Raw genomic sequence first — 25,995 nt, 5'->3', positions numbered from 1 at the left:
CCATTGGAAAGGAAGGCGATGGACTGCCGCGTGTAAAGGTGTCGCGAAATCGGCCAGGTGTCGTATCATTCAGCTGTGCCACCGGATCTGTCCCAAAAAACAGCTTAGTGCCTTAGCGTTCGAGGGTGCAGTGGCATTCAGGATTGCCTTTACTTTATCCGGGTCCATAGCGATGCCTTCTTGACTGACAATGTGGCCGAGAAGGTTGTCGTTGGTGACTAAGAATGCGCATTTCGCCGAGTTTAAACTCAATCGAGCTTGGCGACATCGGTCCAGGCAGAGTCGTAACTGGGTCATGTTTTCCCGTCGATGGCCATGCACGGCGAAATCGTCGAGAAAGACTTGCATGAACGCCGGGATGTAGTCATGAAAGATTTCGGTGATGATGCGCTGGAATGTAGCCGGCGCCGTTTTTAGACCGAACATCATAACTTCTGCTACAAAAACACCCCATTCCGTGACGAAAGCGGTTTTCTCCTGATCCTCCAGGTGCATTCTTATCTTGTTATAGCCGCTGAACCCGTCGAGGAAACTGTAACATTCGTGGCCGGCTACCGTGTCGAGGACACTATCCGTGAATGGGAGAGGGAAACCGTCGGTGACTGTTGCCGCATTAAGCTTCCGATAGTCGATGCAGACGCGGATTGTTCCGTTCTTCTTTGGGACCATGTGGCCCGTTTAACAGGGCGAATGAAGCCCACTCGGAGTAGTTTGTCGATTTCCTCTTTGACTTTAGCGGCGTAGTTGGGGTTCATCCTGTAGCGCCTCTGCTAAACCGGCTGAGTGTCGGGTAAGATATGAATTTGATGTTGGTAGTATTGAGGATCCAGCCCCTTCATATCGGTGTAAGACCAAGCGAAAACATCCCGGTAGTCGGTGAGCAATTTTACGAGGCATGCTCGTTCTCCAGTTGGTAGATTATTGGCAATTTGTAACGTATGGGGATTCTCGTCCGAACCGAGGTTTATTGTTTCCAGGGTTGATGCTTTCACTCGTTGTGAAATGGCAAGTTCGCGTTCGAAAGCCTCCCGAGCATGACGTAGCTCGGCAACTGTGGTTGGATCTGGTTCATCTTGGGGTGGTGACTCCTCCGTGACTTCCTCGTCTTTAGATGGCTCGATGGTTGGTAAGGCATCTATTTCGAAGAGAGGGATGATTGTGGGATGATCATCTAGGAAGTCATCGATCTCCTCATCGGCCAAACCGTCAAGCATATGGACCCCTTCCGCGTATAACGGCGAAGTGTTAAGGGCGACGGGGACTCGTTCTTCAGTGATGATGCGGACTTTTGTCTTGCCTCTTCGGAACGAGATCATGTTGCGTTGCCAATGTTGCTTGATATTTGTTGTACGCAACCATGGTCGACCTAGTAACAGTGGGTAGGCACCTTGTGTCTCCAGTCTCAGCACGACGGCCGAGATCGTGAACATGTCGCCTCCGAGTGTGAAGTCGAGATGGCGGATTAAACCAATGGGGCGAACGGAGCAGGTGTCGGCCATCCGAAGCCAAAAGGGGCATGGTTCCCATTGATTCAGGCCGAGGTTGAGACACGTTAACTCGCTAATAACGTTTACGCCGGATCCGCCGTCGATGATGCATCCATGCAGGTCTTGTCCCTTAATGATGATTCGCACAGCTGGGTTCTGAGAATCCATGAGTGGTGGACCGGTTCCTGCTTCGGTGAGGTGTACCGGTGGCGTCACGGGCTTAGTATTGGCCTGGAGTGCCGCCAGGGTGTCTCGAAATCTCGGCATGAGTGGTAGCAGTTTATGTAGGGGCAGCGAGATGTGGGAGTTGGTAAGAACATCCCATAGCTGGTCGTCCTCCGACGACGTGGATGGTGCCGAGGTTTGTGGTACTTCACTGGGCCCGTCTCTCATGTCAGTTTGCATGCGTACGGCATTATTTTTATTGGCTGTGTCGATCCATTCTTTTGCTGCCGGACGTACTTCATCCTGGATTTGCCACTGAGTAGTTTGCGCTTTACTCCGGGTAGTGACCGTTTGAACATCGGCCATGATACTATTCACCGCGGGTGCCTTGCCATGGTTGGTTGTCGAACATTGCGTGGCGTAATGGCCTGGTTGATTACATTTAAAACATGTCACGTTGGCCGAGTTGTTGGTGTACGCTCGGTCTATTTGTGGAAGTTGTTGTTGTTGATTCTCGGTCTCGTTTGGTGGTGGGTTGTTCCGAGGTGCGTTGGAGTTGCGCTGGTCATTTTGAGGAGCGTCCTGTCGGCGGTTGTCATTAGGTATTCTATTGTTGCGTGTGTTGCGGTTGCCGTTTCTCCGATCAATGCGTGAGTTCCGTCGGTCATACCGGTCATCGCGATCGTCATCATATCGGGCATAATCGTCGTGCCGGTCATCGCGATAATGATCACGGCGGTCATCACGTCGGTAGTCGTCGTCTCGGCGTCGTCGATCCGGGGATCGCGGTCGGTCGTTATCTTGGTCTCGGTAGATATATCGCTCGTCCTGCCGAGAGTATGTATTTCGTGGCTCGATCTAGCGGACCGGTGCCGCCGTTGTGCGGTTCAACATATTATATTCGCACTGCTCGACCGTGTGAGCTCGAGACTGACAGATCGGACACTATGTTCGGTGGGGGCATTCGAGGGCCAGGTACCCTGATCCTGAACACGCCGTGCATTGGAGGGCTTGGCGAAAGCGATTGTCCTCTTGTGGAAGAGCGTTTTGCAAGGATGTCATCGAGAAGGCCGCGTCGTGCTGGTTCCGATCGAGGGCGAGAACGCGCGCTATGACTTGTTCGATAGTATGGTTGGCGAAATTTGTAAGTGCAAGAATCGTTCGTAGAGGCTCTCGTAAACTGGATAGGAAAGTGTCTGGTATATGTTGTGCCGAGACATCATCGGCCACTTGTCTGTAGAGATCCTGGAACCGGATCGTGAACTGCGCGACCGTTTCGTGCGGTTCCTGGCATATAGAGAAGAATTGCCGGAGCAATTCCCGTTTAGGCACCTCACGATGAAAAAGTTCAAGGAACTTTGTGCGCACGATTTGGAAAGTGGTGGCCTCTCCTATTTCGAGGCGAGAGTACCATCGTGTGGCCGGTCCATCGATGGAGAGTGTGAACTCGGCAATCTTTGAGGCATCGATTTCAGCCGGCGTGAGGCGGTGCGTGGAGTGGTTAGCCTGCCACGTGGATATGAAGGCACGGATGTGTGACTCCGCGTCTGGTCCGTCGGTGTATCGTGGGTATGAGTACGGCATGATGTCGTACACTGGGTCTTCTGGTAGCACCGGAAAAGGGTTTAGTTCCGGTTGATTGACCTCCGGAGGGCTCGACGGGGGTTTTGGTGGTGAATCAACTCGCGATCGAGTGTTCGCTGGCGAGGATTGCACTAGGGAAGCCTCCGATTGCTCGGGAAAGGATTGGTCAGTGATCGCCGAGTCGGAAGTTCCTTCCACTGGCTCAGGGCGTCGGGCGGGTGGCTGAGACCTCGTGGTGCAAGAGGGCGCCGTAACGGCGGCTGGTGGTTACCTTCAACGAAGTTCACTATGCACTCACAGCTGTAACCGGGCGTGCCAAATTGTGTTACCCGTTCCTTTAGGTGAACACCTTCGATAGATCTGCGGCTATCGGTATTCAAGGGCGTGGTACGTGAAGGCTCGTAACAGAGGTATCGAGAGAGAGATAGGGCTCAGAGAGAAAACACTAGCGAGGTCTTGATAGGCGTGGGCGGCGTTGAACTCATAGGTATGGATCAAAGCACAGACTCATGGAGCAAAATGGGCACAAATCAGATATATTACTATGACAGAAAAGATTACAGAACACAGCCTATGGCCGGTGACCTTATAAGTTTATCTAGTTACGAGGGACTAAGCTAGTGCTTCCGCCTATATTTTTCTTCTCTCTTTCTCTGAGGTACTGGTCCTCGTTTAAATAACTTTTCCCCTAATACACAGCCGAGCCGCCGGTGGCCCATGATACTCGGACTCGGCGTTTGCTAATTCCCTCATTTTACATTTCTGTCCTCTGGACAACACTTACTAGCTTCCGAAATACTGAAACCTGATTACCAACATTTTTGTTCTGAAACATAATGTCGATCTTCTCCCAGAGCTCATGATCCTTGCTCTCTTCATTGAAGTTGTTGTATAGACTCATGTCGATGAAGCACTGTATGTACGTCGTTGTCTTCATGTGCATCAACTCCCATATCGTGGCATCGATTTTGTCCAGTCTCTTGTCCCCAAACTAAACCGGCAACCAAAGATCTTTAACCACGAGCATGTCCCTCATCTTTGACTTCCACACTTAGTAGTTGGAGCCGGTGAGCATGAACATGCCTCCCAACGAATCATCCATTTTCTGTGTCGTTTCGCTTTGATACTAGTTTGACGAGAAATATGCGGAATAATGTCCGGCAACAACCGAAGCGTAGATCACTTGATGACAATCAAACACAAAAGAAATGGGAATGGATGTAAGTACACAAACAGAAAGAGAATACACAAGATGTTAACGTGGAAAACCCTAAGAGGGAAAAACCACAGGAGTCCACAGACTCCAAACTATCACTATGTCAAGGAGTACAACAGGGAGCACAGAGGCAACAACCTCTTGCTCACAATCTTCACCTAGCGGCGGTTACAATAGAGACATGCTCTGTATCGCTCTCTCTTTCTCTCACTATAGTTGTTACACCAATTACACTATACAAAGATAATAACAGTAACTATAATCAAAAAAACTGTTTGCCCTAGGTCACATTTATACTAATATGACATTAGGACTATTTACATATATAGCCCCAATGGGTTCTTAGAAACATATCTACATATATGTCCCTTCATCCGGTGAGAAGTTCTCACCGGGCCTCCAACATCCGGTTCTCACCGGGTCTTCCTTGCCGGGTACTCGTCATCCGATGTCGTGAAGAAAACCGGCCATAGGCGGAATCGGAGAAAACGGCGCATGAACCGGCTCTTACATAGGTGGATGCGAGAATTGATATTGTGGATATAATTCATAATTAGGTCGGCTGATGTAAATACTAGGTAGTACATATATTATTAGAGGATTGGTGCGTATCTCTGTCGAAAGGGACAGGGAATAAAGCGATTTGACTAGGGAAGAACGGTCTCCCCTTGGCGAACTATTTAAGGAGGGAGAGAAGGAAGAAAGGGTATCGCGCGTTGGCGAGGAGGAAGTGTTGCTGCAGAACCGAGGGCCGAGCTCTCTCTCCTCCGATCGTCGTTCTCTGTGGGTGTTAGGAGTTCGCTGCCTCTGCTTCGTGAACAACCCGTGTGCTTCCAGTAGATGCTCTCCCCCCTTTTTCTTTTGTTTCTTCGAGTCGAGTGGCTGTCGTCTGTGTGCGTGAGTAGGACCCCGTGTCAGGTCCATTACCGGTTTGCCGGTTGTAATTGTTCGAGTTGTAAGCTACGGATTATAGTAATCGGATTCTTGTTTCTTGCTCTTGTTTTCCTTCTGTGTATTTGCAACTCTCTCTCTCTCTCTCTCACTCTCTCCTTGGTTCAAGACCCCCGTGGTCCCACCTCTTTCTACATGCGAACGCGAAACTTCGCGACATAATTGGTGAACCCGACGTGAACATGCGGCAAAGGAGTCGGAAGATGAGGGGATCGGAGCTAGCAGAGGCAATGGCGGTAGCCGTCGATCGGCTGGTGAGCACTCGCGAGGGGACGGGTACCCTCGACAGAGCCATTGAATTGATCGTCGACAGCATAGGCCGATTCGGTGGGAAGAATCCCACAAGTTATTTGGAGGCTTACCAGGCCGAAATGATCATGAGGGATATCCCGATGGACAGCCGGTTGTCCGGATTCCCTCGGGTGGTGACGCCGAGCATCCACGCGGAGGTGCTCGAGGTGCTGGCCGGATGCCAAACTTGGGAGGAGTTCGATCTGCAGCTCCTCGAGAAGTAAGGGTTTGATGACTCGCTTCGGTTGTCGAGGCGGGACTTCATGGCATGGGTGGAAAGCCCTGGGAAAGGGAGGAACACGTCGGCACTCCTCTAGGAGTTCGAAAAACGATTCGCGCGGTTGTCGACGCTGGACCGGACCGTGCTCGAAACGAGTCGAGTACTACTGTTTGTCAAGTTGGTGGACGCGGTCGACAGGGAAAAGGTGGTTCCCCTATTGGAGACGGACGAAGGGCTCACGGCAGACTGGGTCGTGGTAAAACGGGTCTGCAGTTGTTTTAACAAACGGCGCGAGTGGAGTGACGAAAGCTCGTCGGAGTCAGGACCGGTCCCGGCGAGGAGGCTCGAGGAGCCGGTATCGATGCCAGCCGGTAGGAAGGAAGAGACCCGAATTTGGCTGGAGTCGGCGTCGACATCGAACGACGTGGTCAAAGGCCCATCCAGAGGAGCGGCTCTGGAGGAGCTGACACAGATGGTGCGCGACCTACAGATTGCACAGGCCCAGAGAGACAGCGGCGAACAACCTCGCGACCGGAGGCCGCCAGCTGGGCAGCGGTGCATGTGGTGTGACGCGATCGGTCACATTCGGAAGGATTGCACGGATTTCGCCGATGCACTCAGGACCAACGTGGTGTACCTCTGGAACAGGCGGGTACACGCGAGCGAGACCCAGAGAGCCCTAGAACTGAATACGGGGCGCTGCGGAATGAAGAGGTTGATGGAAGAGACCGTGGCACGACAGGTAGAAGCCGTTAACTACTCAGTGTCGGCGGGAATTCAGGTCGGGGGTGATGAGACCCGGAAGCCGAAGGACTCAGGATTCTGGCAGCTAGTGCTAGAAGGCCTCTCCGGAGTTCGGTTGAAGAAGGAAGAGACGGACCACGCTGAACAACGGGTTCAGGAGGTCACCGGATGGGACGATCCGGTCAAAGAGAAAACGAGCTTCATAGAAGCCGCTTGCCAGAACTACGAGGTTCTGGTGGAAGACAAACGGGCAGGAAAGACCGGAGGGGTCGGTCCCCTGCTGAGGTACGAGACCCGGTTCGGACCGAAACCGACCGGTGCCGACAACCCAGGCGCGCCGAATGGGAAGAAGCAGGTGGGGTTTCAGTTGAGCACCGAAATCGAGACAGCAACGGACCTACGGAAGGCCCTTGAAGAGCGGATCCTCGACAATAAAGTGGAGCTGTCATTGCGGGAGGTGCTGGGAATCGCCAAGAGGGAGTTTCACGACTCCATCGTAGACTTGGTGAAGCGGAAGAGGCTCTCGACGGAGCCGGAACCGGAGAAGCTGGTGGAGGTGTGGACTACGCACTTAGAAGACACGGCCCTACAAGACGAGTTGGCGGAAAGCCACTACGCGAAGCCGCATTGGGCCAGGGAAACTACGGAAACCCCTGTGAGGATCAGCGATGTTCCGGAACCGGTGGTGGCCTTGGTAGACCATGGATCCAAAATCAACCTGATGTCCATGGATTTCTACATCAACACCAAGCATGGGTGGAAGATACGCGTGGCGACGCGTGCTACAGAGGAGCTGCATGGTGCGTGTCCGAATGTACACGTAAAGATCGGTGACATCGAGATAGATCAACATTTCTTCGTGCAAGAAACATCCTCGCACCCGGTGATTCTCGGCGAACTGTACATTACGGCAACACACATGGAGACGAAGGTGCTGGACAACGGTTCGGCGTACGCGCGCGTCAAGAGCCAAGACGGTCGGCATTCCGTCCAGTTCATGACCGTACATCCGAACCATGAGAGGAGTCGCGAGATCCTTGGCGGCGACAGCCGAGGGGATTTTTAGAGAGGGCTATCAAGGCGTGGAGCCGCGGTAGTCCGAACGTACCGGAAGAAACCCACACATGTATAGTAGGTAGGAAGTTTTGGTTCTCCGAAAGCGGAGGTTGTACTATAGCCGGCGTCAGCGGCCGGGAGAGGAAACGAGCGGAGGAGCGGCTCAAGGGATGCAGAGTCCTCTCCCCCGATGAAGAAATCAGCGGCGTCATGGAGGCGGTCTCTTTTGACGAGACCTTGGGCGAGTTGCGAAAGGTGATCGGTGAAGACCTTAGAGAAGACCGGACCGTTCCGGTTAGTTCAATGGGAATGTACGAAGTCATCGCGGACTTCGGGGAAAGGATCAAGTCGGATCGGATGACCCGCGAGGATACAAAGTACAAGATTGTGGAGCGGAAGGTGAGGCCAGTCGCGGCACCCTTGCCGGAGGGCAGCGAGGAGTGGATAAAAGGGGTCGCGTCAGACCCAAGTTTACGGAATCCGGCTGGCATAGGGCACCGGTTCACCGACATAACGCTACGGGAGCTCAAGGTCAGTGGGGATGGCTTCCTACTGCCGACGAAGGAGGACAGGTTTCGGAGAATGCTCGGAAGGCATGGGAAAGCCTTCACGTTCTCACCGGAGGAGATCGGGTGCGTGGACCCGACGATCGTCGAACCGATGGTGATCTTCACGGTACCGCATGTACCGTGGAATCTCATACCGATTCCGGTGCTGAGAGCTCACAACCCAAAGTTGATGGAGCTTTTGAAGCAAGAGGTGGAGATGGGCATCCTAGAACCACTAAGTGCCCCATATTTGAATCGTTGGTTTACGGTGCCGAAGAAGAACGGCACGCTGCGCTTCATTCAGGACCTACAGTCAGTCAACAGGGTGACCATCCGTAATGCAGGAATCGGAACGACCATAGAAGAGTTCGCGGAGGCGTTCGCTGGAAGGTCGATCTATTTGTTCGGTGACTTATACTCGGGGTACGACCAGTTCCAGCTAGATGTGGAGAGCAGGGATATCACGACAATGCGAACTCCTCTCGGCCTAGTACAGATGTGTACCCTACCACAATGCGGGACGAATTTGGTGGTGCATATGGTGAACGCAATGAACAAAATGCTGAGGGACTGCATCCCGGACATCACCATGCCATTCTTGGACGACATCCCGATAAAGGGGTGTCCGGTGGAAGATGCGGACGAGATTGTCGGCCCAGACGGATGTCGGAGGTTCTTCGTGAACCACATCAACGACTACGAGAAGGTGCTGCAGAGGCTCGAGAGTGCACGACTCACCTTCTCCGAAGAAAAATCGGCGTTTGGGCAGTCGGAGATCCTGGTGGTCGGACACCTGTGCGGGCCTTACGGTAGGAAACCGTCTCCGGCAAAGGTAGAGGCCATCTCCGCGATGAGGAACGATTGCAAGTCGGTTACGGAGGTCCGCAAATTCTTGGGTGCATGCGCGTTCTACCACATTTGGATCCCGCACTACACACATGTCGTGGAACCCCTCTACGGACTATTGAAAAGGGGCCGTAGCTTTGAGTGGAGGACGGAGCACACAGAGTCAGTCCGGAGACTAAAGGAGGCGCTTACGATAGCACCGGATCTCCGAAAAGCGGTTTACGGCAAGGATGTCCCCATTTGCGTGACGGTGGACATGAGCCCGACCGGGATCAAGTGGGTAATCAGTCAGGAGGACAAGGAAGGCGTACGATTCCCGATCCGGTTTGGGGCGAAGGTATTGAGCGAGCGGCAGCGAGGATACGCCCAAGTTAAGCGCGAGCTGTATCGTTTCGGCAGTCAATGCCGACAAGGACTATCTGATCGGGACAGAAGTGATCATCGAGACGGACTGCCTGCCGATACTCGGCATGGTTTCCGAATGCGCGACGCCGGACCTAGCAATGCTCCGGTGGATAGCGTACATTAAGTCCCTGAACCCGGAGATACGGCACATCTCCGGAAAAGATAACGCCATGGCCGACATGCTTTCGAGAGCGAGGTTCAACGACGAAGAAGTCAGCGAGGACTTCTTCAGGTCGGCTAACGTGACGACGAGGAAAGGGACACTCTGGCGCTTAACGAATTTGACGAAAGCAGGTATGACGGGGAGTGGCTCCAAATCGGGAGGTTCCTACGGGCGATGACGCCGGACGCAGCGTGGACGAGAGAAGAGGCGAGCCAGGTACGGAAGAAGGCGTACCGATTCTTCCTACAGGACGGGTGCATATGGAGGCACCCAAAGAAAAGAAACGACATCCCACTCCGAGTAGTGGCAAAGAAAGAAGAACAGGAGGAATTACTGGCGGCATTTCACGAGAGTCCCTGGGTCGGGCACCGCGGAACGTGGGCCACATTCGAGAAGCTGAAGGAGAAGTACTAGTGGCCAGGGCTGTACCGAGACGTGCATCGGTTCGTAACGACTTGCGAAAGTTGTCAGATGCACTCCGTAGTCTGACATTGGGAAGAGCTACACCCGACCTACCCACCTACGGTCCATTTCAAGTGGATGGTAGACTTGGTGACGATGCCGATGGGAGTAGGACAGATGCAATACCTGGTGCTTGTGCGGGAAGACTTAACGAACCAGGTGGAAGGCCGTGCACTGCAGAACAAGACAACTGCGGCAGTATGCCGGTTCTTGATCGAAGAGGTAGTGTGTCGGTACGGGTGCGTCGGGAGGATCGTGGCGGACCGGGGAGAGCTGGATGTGCGGGAAGCTGAGGAGTTGTTCGACCGGCTAGGGGTCAAACTCTCCCTCACTATGGCGTACAATCCGGAGGCGAACGGGAAGGTAGAACGTGGGCACGGGCCGATCGTAAAGGCGTTAGTGCATGCATGCGGAGGGCAGGTCGGGAATTGGCCGTGGCTCCTTCCTTATGCATTATAGGCGGACCAAACTACGCACAGTTCGGTGACAGGGTTTATGCCGGCAGAGCTGATGTATGGACAGAAGCCGATCATGCCAGTGGAACGGACGGTATCTTCGTGGGCGGCGGTAGATTGGAAGGACGAGATGAGTCGGGAGGAGTTGCTGGCGGTGCGGATTCGGCAACTCGAGCGGAGGCCGGAGGACATGAAAAGGGAGACCAAAGAAGATCAAGGAAGGCGACTAAGTCTTGGTGTACAACAGCAGCCTCGACAATTAGCACAAGGCGGTGCGAAAGTTCGCGAGAAGATGGTTCGGGCCCTACACGATGACGAGCGCGAACGATAACGGCACGTACCAGCTAGCGGAACTCAACGGGACACAGTTAGCAGTACCGGTGGCCGGGAAGCAGATCAAAGCGTTCAAGAAGCAATTCGAGGACGAGCCGAACCCGGAGGGCGTGGACGAGAGTGACGACGACGATCAGTTCGGGCCCGGCGAAGAATCGGAGAGCGACGAGTGAAGCCGGTTTTTTTCGGTATCTACCCGTCTCTGGCGCATGCCGATGGATGTCGTGAAGAAAACCGGCCATAGGCGGAATCGGAGAAAAAGGTGCATGAACTGGCTCTTACATAGGCGGACGCAAGAATTGATATTGTGGACATAATTCATAATTAGGTCGGCTGATGTAAATACTAGGTAGTACATATTTATTAGAGGATTGGTGCGTATCTCTGTCGAAAGGGACAGGGAATAAAGCGATTTGACTAGGGAAGAACGGTCTCCCCTTGGCGAACTATTTAAGGAGGGAGAGAAGGAAGAAAGGGTATCGCGCGTTGGTGAGGTGGAAGTGTTGCTACAGAACCGAGTGTCGAGCTCTCTCTCCTCCGATCGTCGTTCTTTGTGGGTGTCGGGAGTTCGCTGCCTCTGCTTCGTGGACACCCCGTGTGCTTCCAACAGAGGCTCTCCCCCCTTTTTCTTTTGTTTCTTCGAGTCAAGTGGCTGTCGTCTGTGTGCGTGAGTAGGACCCCGTGTCAGGTCCATTACCGGTTTGCCAGTTGTAACTGTTCGAGTTGTAAGCTACGGATTATAGTAATCGGATTCCTGTTTCTTGCTCTTGTTTTCCTTCTGTGTATCTACAACTCTCTCTCTCTCTCACTCTCTCCTTGGTTCAAGACCCCCGTGGTCCCGCCTCTTCCTACACGCGAACACGAAACTTCGTGACACCTGTTCTCACCGGGTCTTCCGTTGTCGGGTACTCCACATTCGGTTCTCACCGGGTCTTCCGTTGCTGGGCACTCGTCATCCGGTTCTCACCGGGTCTTCCGTTGCCGGGTACTCCACATCCGGTTCTCACAGGGTCTTCCGATGCCGGGCCTTCGTATCCCATTTGGAGGGACCGAGATCCTAACAGAATTGACCGGAAAAGTACTCTTTTTCGCCATCCGACTGCAAGCACTTGATCTTCCATCCTATTTATGTTTCCACGAACCCTTTGAGGTCCCAGAAATAGTCAAAGACTTCACTCTTCTTCTCAATGAGATAGATTCATGTGTGCCGCGTATAGTCGTCGATGAAGGAGACAAAATATCGACTCCGACTAACGTTCTATGCCGGCCCCCATACATCGGAATGTATCAAGTCGAGCTTGTTCTGGCTCCGGTTACGCTCATTAGGGAAAGGAGTTGGCAGGCTTCACAAATTCGTGCCTTTCGGCCACTAAATTTGGGCAATCCGAACACCACATGTTTCGATTGCAGGTCCAAGCCATTGATAGTTGACGTGGCCTATCCACTTGTGCCATAAGTCAACATCCGACTTGACTTTTTGTCCTTTCACGAACATTGCGGTGCCACCGTCACTAGAGTCGAGGATAAACATCCTCCCGTCTCTGCGCCCTTGCGCAATAACTCGGCCTTCTTCTTCGATGAAGCACCCGAGATGCGTGAACCTGACTTGCATCCCCTGGTCGACGATCTACCCGACCGACACCAGATTCTTCGTGATTGTGGGGACGTGTAACACGTTCATGAGTTTCCCTTTCTGCCCGACATAGCTCAGGGGAACTTCACCGACATTCGCAATCGGATGCGGAGTGTCGTCTCTAGTTGTGACTACTCCCGGTTGCATCGGTTTCTCAAGGTATGAGAACCACTCCTCGTGGCACGTCATGTGGTTTGACGCACTGGAGTCGACGTACCACACCTCATCCGATTTCGGGGTGGACATCTTCATCGAGTTCGCTTCGTGTCTTGTCACAAAGGCTAACCCTTTCCCGGCTTTTCCGGACCCTGCGGCGTAGTGCGATCGTTGCCGATTTCCTTTGTTGGTTTGTCCGGAACCTGATCCGGATCCGGTCCTCTCTGAATCGGCACGCTTCTTCCAGCACTCACTGTCCTTGTGGCCTTTCTTGCCACAGTACCAGAATTCCTCAAAGGATTTCCCTTGCCGATTCGCGTCGCCTCGACTCCCCCTGTTTCCGGAGGGTCTGGAATTGCTATCGGCATCACTTCGGTGCCTTCTTCCGTGATCCTGTCGGCCGCCTCCATTGCGCACCAACTCGCCTCGTCCTCCACGACCACTGGGCCTATCTCTCTGCGTGTATAGCATCTTGCTATCGGCATGCGTGCTTGTCGACGCACCCGCGTGGTTCTCCTCTATAAGGAGCATTGACTACAAGTCGAAAAACGACGGTGTATTCTCCCGTGTACACACAACAATTCGGAATGCTCCGAACTTCGACGCAAGTCCCCCGAGACAAATCTGCACCATCTCGCCTTCCTCAACATTCACATCGATAGAGGCTAAGGAGTCGCATATCTCTTTGATCTTTGAGGTGTAATCAGCCACCGACAAGTCGCGTTGTCGTAAGTTGCTCAGCTCCTGTTGGAGTTGAAGCTTCCTGACTATGGTGCTTGCGGCGAAAATCTTCTTCAGATTTCCCCAAGTATCCTTTGGCGTTTTCACATTCCGAATATAGCTCAAAAGTTGTTCGCCCACACAAGACGCGAAGTAGTACAGTACTCTGCTCACCGACTGTTCCCACGCCGAGAAATCTCTGTGTGTCGATTCGGGTGTTGTGTCATTTGCTCTGTCGACATAGCTCTAGTAACCATGCCCGAGCAGGTACTGGTGCATATTGTAGGACCAAGACGCGTAGTTGTTTCTGTCGAGCTTCTCCGTCGAAAGCAAGCTAGCCATGCCTCTATCCATTGGTTTTACCTATTCTTCTTGGTTGGTTTTCCCTTCAAGCTATATCGGCTGCAGAGGTTCTCAACCCTCGCGCTCTGATACCATGTAAAAGAATAGCGTGCGGAAGCAATAGATAAGCGAACTCAGAAATATAGGTTTAATGGAGAGCTTAGATTGTACACAGTACGCGGGAAAGAGAGAGAGAGAGAGAGAGAGAACACACAAAAACTCAATTCAAAAATAATACTCAATCTGTACATACACCGTGCTCAGTGAGCACCTTTTATACAAGCCCTAACAATAGGGCTGACACAAGTACTAACAGTACTTGACCGCTCATAAATGAGCCTACTACGCTAACTCCCAAAATGATTCCTTACAAAGAATATCTTCCTAACGGCCTTCCGGTTTACACATTGATACAGCCATGTTATGCATACCGATTTACGCATCGGTCCGGCCTAACCGATCGGTCCCAACCGATCCGGTTCTCGGCTTGCACAGCCGATCCGGCCATGTTGTGCATACCAATTTACACACCCTGTCTACGCACTGGGTTACGCATCGTATTATGCACGAATGTTGAGCTTGTCTCTCAACAAACCTGACTCTATCGGATACCAACAGGAAAACAGAGACAAGGTTTAATGGAAGCTTGAAAACACACAAAGAATACACGGCAAAGATAGAGAGATCAGAATAGAACTTCTATTCAAAATAATAACACTTTGTACATACAAATGTTCTACAAAACACTTTTTTTACAAGTCCTTAAAAGGATTGATAGAAGTACTAACAAGCACTTCAATGCTCATACGAGCGACTAACACTAACTCCAAGGAATATGCCTACATACTAGGCTAAGATTGTAGGCCTCTAACGGCCTACCAGTTACAATCTGATCCGGCTCTTGGTTCTGGACACAGATCTAGATCCTGTTGAGCTTGTTTGCTCAACATTGTCCAACAAATTGCTCAACTAGAAGAGATGAAGGACGAAACTTCCTTGATCTTTGATCTAATCTAGCTCGAAGATGTATGTGGTGCAATTTCGTTGACCATCAAAGAAGGGATTATGCAGACTTTGAAAGCACTCTTCGGCAAAACATCATTTACATTGCTGACAACCGAATCCATTCTTTGAATACATGATGACCCTTGGGCACTAATTTTGGTTGAAGAAGTTGATGGAGGATTCGGAGGAGAAGAATGTTCGTAGCACCAATTATTCCATGTCAGTTGGAATTTGGGTTGGACATTATATGAGAGGCCAAGGCTCCGTGTGAAGGAGAATTTTGGACAATTATTCTTGAACATGTTGGAAAAGGGAAGCTCCGAATGGACGAGGTTTATGAAGCCAAGAAAACAGTTAAAGCAATGATAGAGTGGAATAATCCTATAGATGAGAAGACAAGCCTTGTTGAGGCCATATGCAAGAACTATGAAGTTCTTATTGCATAACAGAGGAACAAATTAGATGAGCAGGTGAGCCCTTCAAAGAAACATGATATAAGAGAAGCTAGCTAACGAAGGAAGAAACAATGTTGACCCAAATGATGAATGAAAGAAGGAAAGAAAGGAATAGAGCAAATCATTAACTTTAAGTGGGTGATGGAATAAAGGATCTTGGATAGTTGACTGGAATTCTCACTTCAAGAAATTCTCGGAATTGCCAAAAAGGAGTTCCATGATGTCATTATCCTCTTAATGAAGAGGATGAGGCAATTTATCTTAGAAGATGGATTGAGACCCATGAATGTCTTAATGAATGCTATCATGACAGAGGTTCTTGAAGTTGAGAAAGAATATGTTGACAATCTTGATAGAAGGCCACATTGGGCCCAAGCTACAACAGAGACCCTAGTTTGAATTGAGGATTTGAAAGAACCGGTGGTACCGTTGATTGATCACGGCTCAAAGATCAATCTCTGTCCTTAGACTTCTACAAAAGGGACGATGGTTCATCAACACCGGGCATGGGTGGAAGATTCGGTTCGCAACAAGGGCAACAAAAGAACTTCATGGAGATTGCCCTAATGTGAAGTCAAGATTGGTTACATTGAGCTAAACCAACACTTCTTTGTGCAAGAGTTAGCATCCCACACTATCATCCTCAGAGAGCCATATATTGTAACAACTCGAATGGAAACTCGAATAGATGTTTCGTGGTCTCCAAAAAGAGCGGAATACTACGATTCATCCAAGTTCACCACAAGTAAATAAAGTTGCCATCCATAATGTTGGAATCATGCTTTGCGTGGATTAATTCGCTAAAGCCTTCATAGGCAGGCTGATTTACTCGACCAGAGACCATTATTCAAATTATGAAAAGTTTCAGTTGGCCTTAGATCGCCAAGATATTACCACAATGTGAAATCCGATTGGGTTAGTAAGGATGTATATGCTATTGCAAGGAGAAACTAACTTGATGGATCATATCATGAATGCGATGAACAAAACCGTTACCTTCATATCTCTTAATCTCAAGGAAGCTTTTGAAATCAGGTGGGATAGTAGTCATAGTTTAAAAGAAAATCAACAGAAAAGGTAAAACCACTTGCTCTATGCACAATCACTTGATGAGACAGAAATTCTTCATGGTGAAACTCTCGCTTTGATACTAGTTGAAATAGAGATGATGTGATTGTGTGGTTAGCTCCAAAACCCTAAGGGAGTGGGTTGCTATGTGAGTAAAGAGAAAGTAGAAAATTTGTTTAGAGAAATGGAGAGGAAACCCTAGCCGCTAAAAGTCCCTATCTCGTTATGAGAGGTTTGGGACTAATTATTATTCATAAGTAGCTTTTAGGTCATTTTGGCATGTTCACACATGGCCAATGACCAAAAGTTGTAAAAATAATGTAAATGCTTGTAACCCCTCAAATTAGGGCCAAAGATATAGCAAAAGTATGTCTAGAAAGCTCTCAAAGAGAGTTTTCACATGGAAGTCAAAATATACTAGTCCTTGGGGCCGTTATCCCCGGCAAGATAGAGATTTTATATTAAGTGGGTAGAGCTTTAAAGGGGAATCCTTGAAATTTGGTTCAAAAGACCAGTGAGACAACTTCATTGCCTCTTGTCATTGGTAATCTCAAACACCCACTTGATTCGCTACCCCGAGTTCGTTCAAAATTCCAACAACGTTTCCACCTTCATCCAAAATTCCCCCCAAATAATGAGATATCCTCTCCTTTTTATATGTTTTGGGAGGAACCCTCGTCAACTAATTTGTCCCAACCCTCAATGACCTAATGGAGGTTGCAAGGTTTACTTTAAAACCCTTACCTATTATAGATTGAATTAATGACGAGCAAAAGAATAATTGTGTTTTAACCATACATGCCACCCTTGAGCGAAGGAGATGAGACAAACATAAAATACCATTGGACCTGTTACATACCACAAAATATTACATTATGTTATACCTTGGTAGTTGAATAAGAGAGATTAGACTCAACAATAGAGTATTGATAGTGTCTGAAGATGTCTTGATGAAAGGTATAGTTGATCTCCTTTATATAACCAAGCACCTAAGGCTCCCAAACCACCACATGTTCCCACATGTCATAGATCGTTATGGGTTTGTTCCAGACACTAGGATAATTGGGGAAACCAATTATCCTACCCGTAACCCTTTAAAATTAGCTATACAATTTGTCTGTAAGGTTATGGCTATAATATTACCATGATTGAGATGCAACATTGTTATTCCACCAATTAGGGAACAACCATTCCCTTAATTATAGAACACCTAGGCACATCATCCCTTTTTTGCTCGATAAAGGCCAATGCTAAGGGAACCAGTCCACACAATAAACTGGTTGGCAAATGACTTCGTCCAATGATAGTAGGAGAGTTGCATCGAGACATCACTCATCAATGTCATTGTTAGGAATTTCTAACATGATGATGCACAAGAGATGGTGAGTTCCTAGGCTTGGAATGATGAGTATAAGATTCGAGATTAGATGTTGTGTAAGAGATGACAAGTTCCTAGGATTGGAGGGGTTTAGTATAGAGAAAGTTTCTAGTCTTGGAAGAGTGAGTAGAGAGAGGGTTCCTAGTTTGGATATGCAAAGAGTTCCTGGGCTTGGAAGAGTGAGTATAAGACTCTAGTGTCGAAAACATATTTAATTCTCCTTGAGGTGACTCAATTGTACATATTATTATATATATTATATGATTAAACAATACGTATATGTCACGGGAAGGGAATGAAAACATCCAACAAATTACAATCACTCCTCCCTTCCCATTTTGTACAGATGGTAACTAGTTGGACAAGATGGCCTCCATTAAAACCTATGACAACACATTGAGTGGGGAAGCCTTGGAGTTCATGTAGCAAGCCGAGTAGAAGTGTTAAGTCTTGAGGCAGGAGGTAGCAAGAGGAGGAGCATTGAGACGATCGATTATCACTTCATTTCAGGGTTCTTACTAATACTACTAGTACTTCTACTAATACTACTGCTAGTGACAATCTCTTTGACCTTGGTTGTTTAGTTGGTGAGGATGGAGGAAAAAGAGGAGGAGCTGGAGAGGCTATTTATGTAGTTTAACCAAAACCTTATTTTCTGAACCCTAGCCTCATTCGCCCTTCAAAACCCCTGCCCCCTATGTCTCTCTCTCTTTTGTTGTTCTCAAAGACGAGACAACACTTAAGATGTAATCTCTTGTTTGGTCTTATAGGCCATGTTGGCCTCTTACAAAACGTTATTATATCTTTCTTTCTTTCTGCCTCTTTTTGTTTCCTCTCTATACCCTCTATGGTTTCTCTAGGAAATCAGGTTTCGGATGGAAACAAGGACCTTCTGCGTCTGGAGCACAGCGATTATACTTCTCCCATTCCAGGTATATTTTTCTCCCTTTGTTATTTTTCTTTTGCTTTCTGCCTTCTGCCCCCTGCTTTTCTTCCTCATTCTATCATGACAAAATGTAGGATCAAAGTTACTCTCTATTTGCAAAGAAAAAGAAAAGAATATGGACAAGAAGAAAAATGCTCAGGACTTCTTACAGAACTTAGGTGAAAGCAATGGTAAATATTTATTATTTAATTATGAGAATAGGAAGTGATTTTTACTTAATTTTCATCATTGCTTTTGAGATTTCCGACTTTTTCAATATTTCATTTGTTTTTTTGAAGTTCTCAATAGAGTAAAAGCCTTCCTTCCAATCCTGGATGAATCCAATAAAAAGCTTAAGATGGAAATCAAGGTATTCTCTTCTTTGCAAAATCTTAAAATCAAGAATCAAGACTTGTTACATTTTTAATCTCTCCACATCAGTGTATCAATATATAAATATCTATCGATCTATCTATATGTAAATACGTGCATGTGTGTATAACACGGGTGCATGCTATAACATGGATGTAGGAAAAAGGTGCAGATGGGTTTAACATTGAAGTTTTGAAGGATGATGACAATACACCTTACGTGGAAATGGTAAATAATTTAATGAAATGTTCAATATATTCGTTGTCGAATGTAGTCATATCTTCCTAGTGTTTGTAAGCATAGTGTTAATAATGGGTGAGAAACCTTAAAATGCAAAAAGCAAAAAACATGAATACAACCCTAAAGAAAAAACTAAAAAGAAGAGAGAAAAGAATGGAGTGTGAAAAGAAAGCATAGTATTTGAATTTGATTTAAGAGGCCCTTCTTTATCAGTGTCTATGTCTAGTCTCAACATTTACTTTTTTGGATAGGTCTAGAGTGCAAAGCATCGGGTTGTAACATAATTGTTTTTCATATTCATATCTGCTTCCATTACATGTATATGTGATTTTTGTTCATAAGCTTGGGATTGTTTTTAAGAGAAGTGTTATTTATTGTCCAAGTGTGGAATCAAATGATGACATGATTGATACAGCCCACTAGTATTATTCTTTTCCACTTTGGTCCTGTTTAGATGGGGATAGTGCAAGCTATATTGGAATGAGGGGGTAATGCATTTATGCTTATGCCATTTGACTTGGACCATTGCTGCATTTCAGCATACCAACAATGAATGTCTCCATGTTCAGCAAGTTGTCTTGCAGGTAATTAATTGGAATAATACCACGATGAATAGGGGCTGCTCCCATCTCTGTCTGGATTATATGATGGGGCACTAATGCTTTACTCCTAATCATGCGGGCAATCATTGACAGTAAAGGCCCCTCTTAAGTCTTTCCAGTTATTTGCCTTGTTAAGACTCGGTCCCTATGTTTCTACTCCATAGAGAAGAGTTTGTTTCACAAGTGTATCTTATAGCTACAGTTTAGTTCATAGCTCTTGAAACTGCAAATGTGCACATTGTCTTTTGAGGGCACCAAGGGCTGAATATCCATGAGAAAGTCGGGCACAGGCAGCCTCTCATAAGGAGAACCTATGTCTCGTAAATGTTACACCTAGGTATGCCACCTTTTCCTCTTCCAAGAAGAGTTCTGGTTTTTATCTTGTTACCCATGCTTGAGTGGTGTTAAGCACCATCACTTTAGTTTTATCCATATTTATCGACAAACCTTTGTTTGTACAAAATAATTTTAAGGCAGTTAGATGTCTTTGTAGTCCCTTTGGAGAGTCAGAGATCAGCACAATATCATCAGCATATAGTAATATTTGTATGGTTAGACCTGCTAAGCATGCTCTTGAACTCCCGAATCTCTCTATGTAATGTGATATCGCATCTATGTAGAAACCAAAGAGAGTGGGTGATAGTGGGCATCCTTGTTTTACTTTGATTGTGCTAGCCACCGCCTCTGACAAACCATTGGGAAACAACACTTTTCTTGAGATGGATTTGTACAATGTATAGATTCCCTATCGCATATCTGTAGGGACACCAAGGGCTTCTAGCCATTGCATAAGCTGAGCACACAGCAGTGTCAAAGGCTTTTCGTAAATCCAAGAAGTAGCAATAAATCTTCATATTATTGGCGCTGCCCTCTTTGATAAGGGGGGGTCAAAGTCAATATGTGATCCAAAGTTGTGAACCCCTTTCATAAGCCTGCCTGTCCAGCTGAACGGCAGCCATTTTGCTATGCCCATATACTCAATTCTGACTCTAGGATTGAGCCTTATAATTTAGCTAAGTAATCGCCAATCATGATTGTCCTATAGTTGCTTGGTATCATGGGGTCTCCACTTTTTGGCACAGTGGTATGTTCTGTCCATATAGAGAGAAAAAAGAACATCTAGTGTATCGTAAAAATATGTATAACATCCAATAGGAGAAGGCAACATCTGACAATGTTGTGCCATTGGATCTATGGCAGAAATAACCTGATCACATTTTCTCTTTTATATTTTATTATTACATACCCAATAAAGAAATACTAAAAGAGATTCTCGTCATTCAGGCAAACAGTATGTCCACTGAACAACGTAGCTTCTTGGATATAAAGTCATTTTAGAGTGCCAAATCTGTCAAGAATACCTTGAAACATCTGCACATGGCTTTTCCACTATGTGCAATCAAGATACCTTGGAAGTTCTACATATGGGTTTCAGCTTTTTAAATGCTCTTAAACTACATTTATCCTCTTCAATTAAGTATCAATAAAGAAATAAGAAAAGGGACAATGGTCTTTTGGCAGCAACTAAGGTGTCAACTTCCTTATTCATGGATAATTGGCATTCTAGATGTGAAATTAGGACTTAGAGAGTCCAAAACCATCAGAAGATTTTGTTTTGTTTATATTAGGTTTTCCAATGGTAAAATGTAGCTAAATTGGTTCTTCAACTGGGAGTTTGCTGACCTTTGGAAGCTCCCCAGGTTGATTTCATTGGTTCATTGCTGGGACTTGATCAAATCTTCCGCAAAAAGTGTTACTTCTTCTCTAGTAGTAGTAAGAATATAATTTATTTTTCATAGTCAAATGTTGACTGAGACTAGATGGTATGCAAGAGTTTTCCTCGTCTAATAATCACAAAACTTCGTAAGTCCTAGATGTTTCTGACAATGTTTCTACAAAGTTTCTGATTGTTGCTATCTCATTTGGTGGTTGTGGTTGGGTTGGGAGTTAAATTGCCTGTTCAGAGGTCTCCCATGTCGATTTCATGGTTTGATTGTTGGGACTTGATGAAGTTTTCCTCAAAAAACGATGCTGTATTAGTTGTGGTTGAAATTATAGTTATTTTGTTGAGCCAATGCCTGATTGAGAGTCGATGTTATAGAAGTGGTTTTCTCTCCTTATAATTACAAAGATGGTGATTGTATCACAACGGTCGAGGAAGAATGAAAAGGTTGAGTTTATCGACGAGATAACTCTTAAATGTTGCAAATACATTTCAGGAGCTCATAGAAATTTGTGAAGTACATGTGTATGTCTCTTCTTGTTAAATGGAAAAAGAGCATCTAAGTCATCCGGAAACAGATGTTTAGCAAAGAAATAGGATAGGATTAGACAAATAGGCATAACATGATGTCGTAATGTAAACATATCATTGGTAAACATTAAGCGATATCATTATTGTAAGTCTGTACCTCGCTAGACTTATGAATTGAGGGTCAAGATCAAGCAACTATGGTAATACAAAGGTGTTTTAAAAACCGTGGGGGTGATAAATGAATTGTCTTTTTGTGATCTCTATATTGATTTTTTCATGGTTGCTCCCCAAGGCCCAACCATCTTTGTTAGCCTTTCAATCTTTGGTTCTCATTGGTCCTCTTTTTCAATTTCATCCTACGAACTTCTATATCTCTGCTTCAAGTTTATATAGAGTTTCATTTGTGTCAAACATTGAGGTTTATTCCTTCTTAGTAGTTACCCCATTCTTTGAAGTGCGCCTACTTATACAATACTTTGATGGTTTCAAAACCATACCTAGCCATTATGTGATGTTAGATACAAGGACTTACAAATAAAGGCTAACCTTGAATTTACTAGTGGGAAATTGCAAACCGCCACATACAGACCTGTGTTATGTCCCCACATACCACATATATTTGTGTTGATGTTCAAAATACCAAAATGTGACTTAAGTGTTCAAAAGGAACATCCATGTATATATTCGTACACAAATATGTATATCACATACACATGCATATAAATTTATTTATTATTTATTATATACACATTTCACATTTTATCTGGGAATTATGTACTCTAATGATTGCCTAAACATGTGTGGTGGTAATAATTTACAAGTTTATGCCATATACTTTTTAAAATGCCAGGATCTAGCTTTAGGTGTAGCTGATCTTCACACACCAGATGCACTTTTAGCTGCAGAGAGGTTAGTAGGTGGTAGATCTTCTGTCGTGGAAACAAATGCCAATTCGGATACTGGAGAGTCAGAAACTGAAGAAGATAAAAAGAATATATTGCAATGTGGACGGACAAAACGACCAAACATAGAAGCATTGAATTAGTTTCCAGTTGGTATTTTCAGAGTTTTATGGGTGAACCTCCACAGTGATGCACTATATATGGAACTTCATATTTGAGGTTCCTTGAAATCCTAGTCTTTGGGATGCTCAATAAATCAATATTTTTGTGGGAAACTGTTTAGATTAAAAACTATTCCACTCTTCCAAAACTGTGTATATAAATGAAAAGCCCAAAGACCAAAATACCAGATTTCAGGATTGGGTAGGTGTCATAAATTCTTTTTTTCCTGTTAGCATTTTTGGTGGGTAGACGAGGTTGTTTGAAGCAAAATGACAAGACAATCTGGTTGCTTCTTAGGATCTTTAATTCTCACTGTGCTTTAACCTAAAACATCTTTACATCTAATTTTGTATTTATGCATATTACAACAGCAATACGAATTCTGATCACACGAAATTGTAATAATAGGGATGTTTGCAACGATTTAAATTAAGATAGTCATGGTATCTCAAACCTATCTAGTTGTGTACTCATGTTTTTTAGCTCATGATATTGTTGGAATACACATTGATGTATATGGTAAGTTTTTCATCTACCATGTTGCATCATAGTGGCCAATTTGTCTTGGTATCATGATATGAATAGTTAATAGTAAATGGAAGAGTTGCAAGAGTTAGCTTTAACCAAACAAATTGGCATTCTTGATTTGGATGCTTGGGATCCATCACTAATCATTCTTCAATACAAGGTTAACTAGAGATCCACCCTTAGTGCATTTGGTAAGAATGTATGTAGATATTTTGGTTGTATAAGAAAACCTAACTTAGAGAATTGCATGAAGTGTTCCTTATAGTGCAACATTTTAGATCTGAGTCGCTCTAGTGGGTTGATCTATTTATGTCAACTTTATATTTGTCATATTTTTTAGCATATTACTGTATTATGGTCCTCATGAGAGATTAAAGTTTTATCCATCTTGTGGTTGTACTTAAGAGGAGGTAGGTTATGAATGTTTGGGTATTATTATGATCCTTTTAGACAAAGTAACAAATGGCAATAAATATTGATTGTTCTGTGCTAGTGAGGACTTTTACCCACATAAAATAGGCTTATTGGTTTGTTTTTAGTATTTCTATATTATTATGTAGCTACTTCGAAACAATATTGCTACATTGATTTTATCTTCTATCGTATGGGCCATGTGTCGTCAATTGATGGTAGGGTCATTTGTTATCACTCGTCTGTCTTGGTAAAAGGCGTGATGCCCTTCTTTACGAGCTTGCATGACTCGTAGCATATAAGTCTTGCAATACTCAATTTGCATCTTAGTGGGGTCTTCATCTAGGTAGATAGGGTCCCCTCCTAGTCCTCGAAGACTTGGTCTCTTCTTAAAAATCCTGACTCTAGATTCTAAGTTGTTAATATGAAGGACTAAGGCCCTCTTTCTAATGGTGTCACATCTGGCCCACCAGGTTTTGGTGATTGGTAGGGCCTCTATGTACCCTGACATTTTCCCTTGTGCATCTTCATCGGGAGATGCACCTTCCTTGAGTCCAGTAACACATACATTTAGGCATTGAGCTTGTTACATTTTCTATTCCACAAGGGTAGTGTTTACTTTATTTCCTTTTTAATGTTTCGTTTACTACATTTACCCAACCTGTTTTAGCTAATTGCATGATGTTGTTTACTTCTTCTTTAACCTTTTTTTTTATCTCTTCCTTAATATTCACTATGGAGCATATTTCACCATCTTCCTTAGATACCTTGAAGTCATTGAGTTATTTTTGAGGTTGACGTTTCCTACTTTGAGTTTTTCTATTTCTACCTTAACTGCATCTTTTTCTTCCTTATCTTTTTTCTTGTGTGATTCTGCTTCTTTTACCCATTTTTTCATATCATTCTCTATTTTTACTAAACGATTAAGTGCGTCTAAAAATACTTCTTTACATACAACCTCATCATGTATCTCCTTATGTTTTTTTTTTTTTTTATATAAGATTTTCTTCAATAGTATTAAGAACAAAACGCTCGAAGGCTACAACTTGAACCTAGCAACCAAGAAGGTTACAACTTTCTTTATACACTGATATAAAATACGAGGATGTTTACATTTGTGATATTCAAAGAGTCCATGGAAGTCGATATTGCCATTGAGGCTCTTGAGCTACCATTGTAAACAGGGGCAAATCCCAATAATGCAAATAAAAGCCAATTCCTATTCCATCTTTTCCGAGACAAACATCCTTACCTAAGGATTTAGCTGCAACAAATACCTCTTGAGATGTAAACGGTTGTAATAACTGAGAGGCCATTACATCTGTAACCTTCTGTTCAATAGTTGCAAGAACAACTTGTTGCTTATAAAAATTATCTATCGTAAAAGATTCAGCAGACAATAAGTTATGATAATAATCCGAGCCTATACTTCGCATCTCAGAGCCATCTGATATATAGGATCCATCAAGCTACTTCAAAGAAGTAATAGAAAGAGGTCTAGCTTTTCGTTTAAATTGATTAAAGAATTCCTTATTGACCCGATCTTGCCTTTGAGACCAACGAGCAACATTACGATGGTAAAAGAAACTTGAGCTTGCTTCCTGTTTTTCCTTTAGATTGCTTTTTACTTGCTGCAAATCACAACATAATATAGATGAAGTTGGATATCTTTCCAAAAGTTGTTGTAATGCTGCCAAAGCACGCCGCAAGTTAGCAATATCTGAATTGCAGTGTTAAACAGATGCTAAAACTCTTTCTATGAATAGAATCTTTGTATCGAGTATGGCATGAGTCATATTGCTAAGCAAATAGTCATCTGAGAAACTGTATTTTGACCATATTTGTATGATTGACATCCGATGACTATCTTAAGATAAAATTGTAGGAGGGATACGCAATTGTGTCGAGTATCGCCT

General features: G+C 45.6%; 1 protein-coding gene across 1 annotated transcript; it reads left to right on the top strand.

The window, feature by feature from the left end:
* Window positions 1-18,491: 18,491 nt before the first annotated feature.
* Window positions 18,492-23,441, top strand: LOC147867340 (uncharacterized). Its single transcript, XM_087315129.1, has 5 exons — window positions 18,492-18,615; window positions 18,704-18,799; window positions 18,908-18,978; window positions 19,140-19,208; window positions 22,927-23,441. The coding sequence occupies exons 1-5, from the start codon at window positions 18,531-18,533 to the stop codon at window positions 23,119-23,121; spliced, it is 516 nt and encodes a 171-aa protein (XP_087171255.1). The 5' UTR covers window positions 18,492-18,530; the 3' UTR covers window positions 23,122-23,441.
* Window positions 23,442-25,995: the final 2,554 nt, after the last annotated feature.

The sequence above is a fragment of the Azolla caroliniana genome, unplaced genomic scaffold (assembly GCF_043228905.1).
Source record: "Azolla caroliniana isolate FFs.n. ecotype wild unplaced genomic scaffold, voAzoCaro1.0.p SCAF_2, whole genome shotgun sequence".
Classification (NCBI taxonomy): domain Eukaryota; kingdom Viridiplantae; phylum Streptophyta; class Polypodiopsida; order Salviniales; family Salviniaceae; genus Azolla; species Azolla caroliniana.
This window is presented reverse-complemented; position numbering and strand designations above follow the sequence as displayed.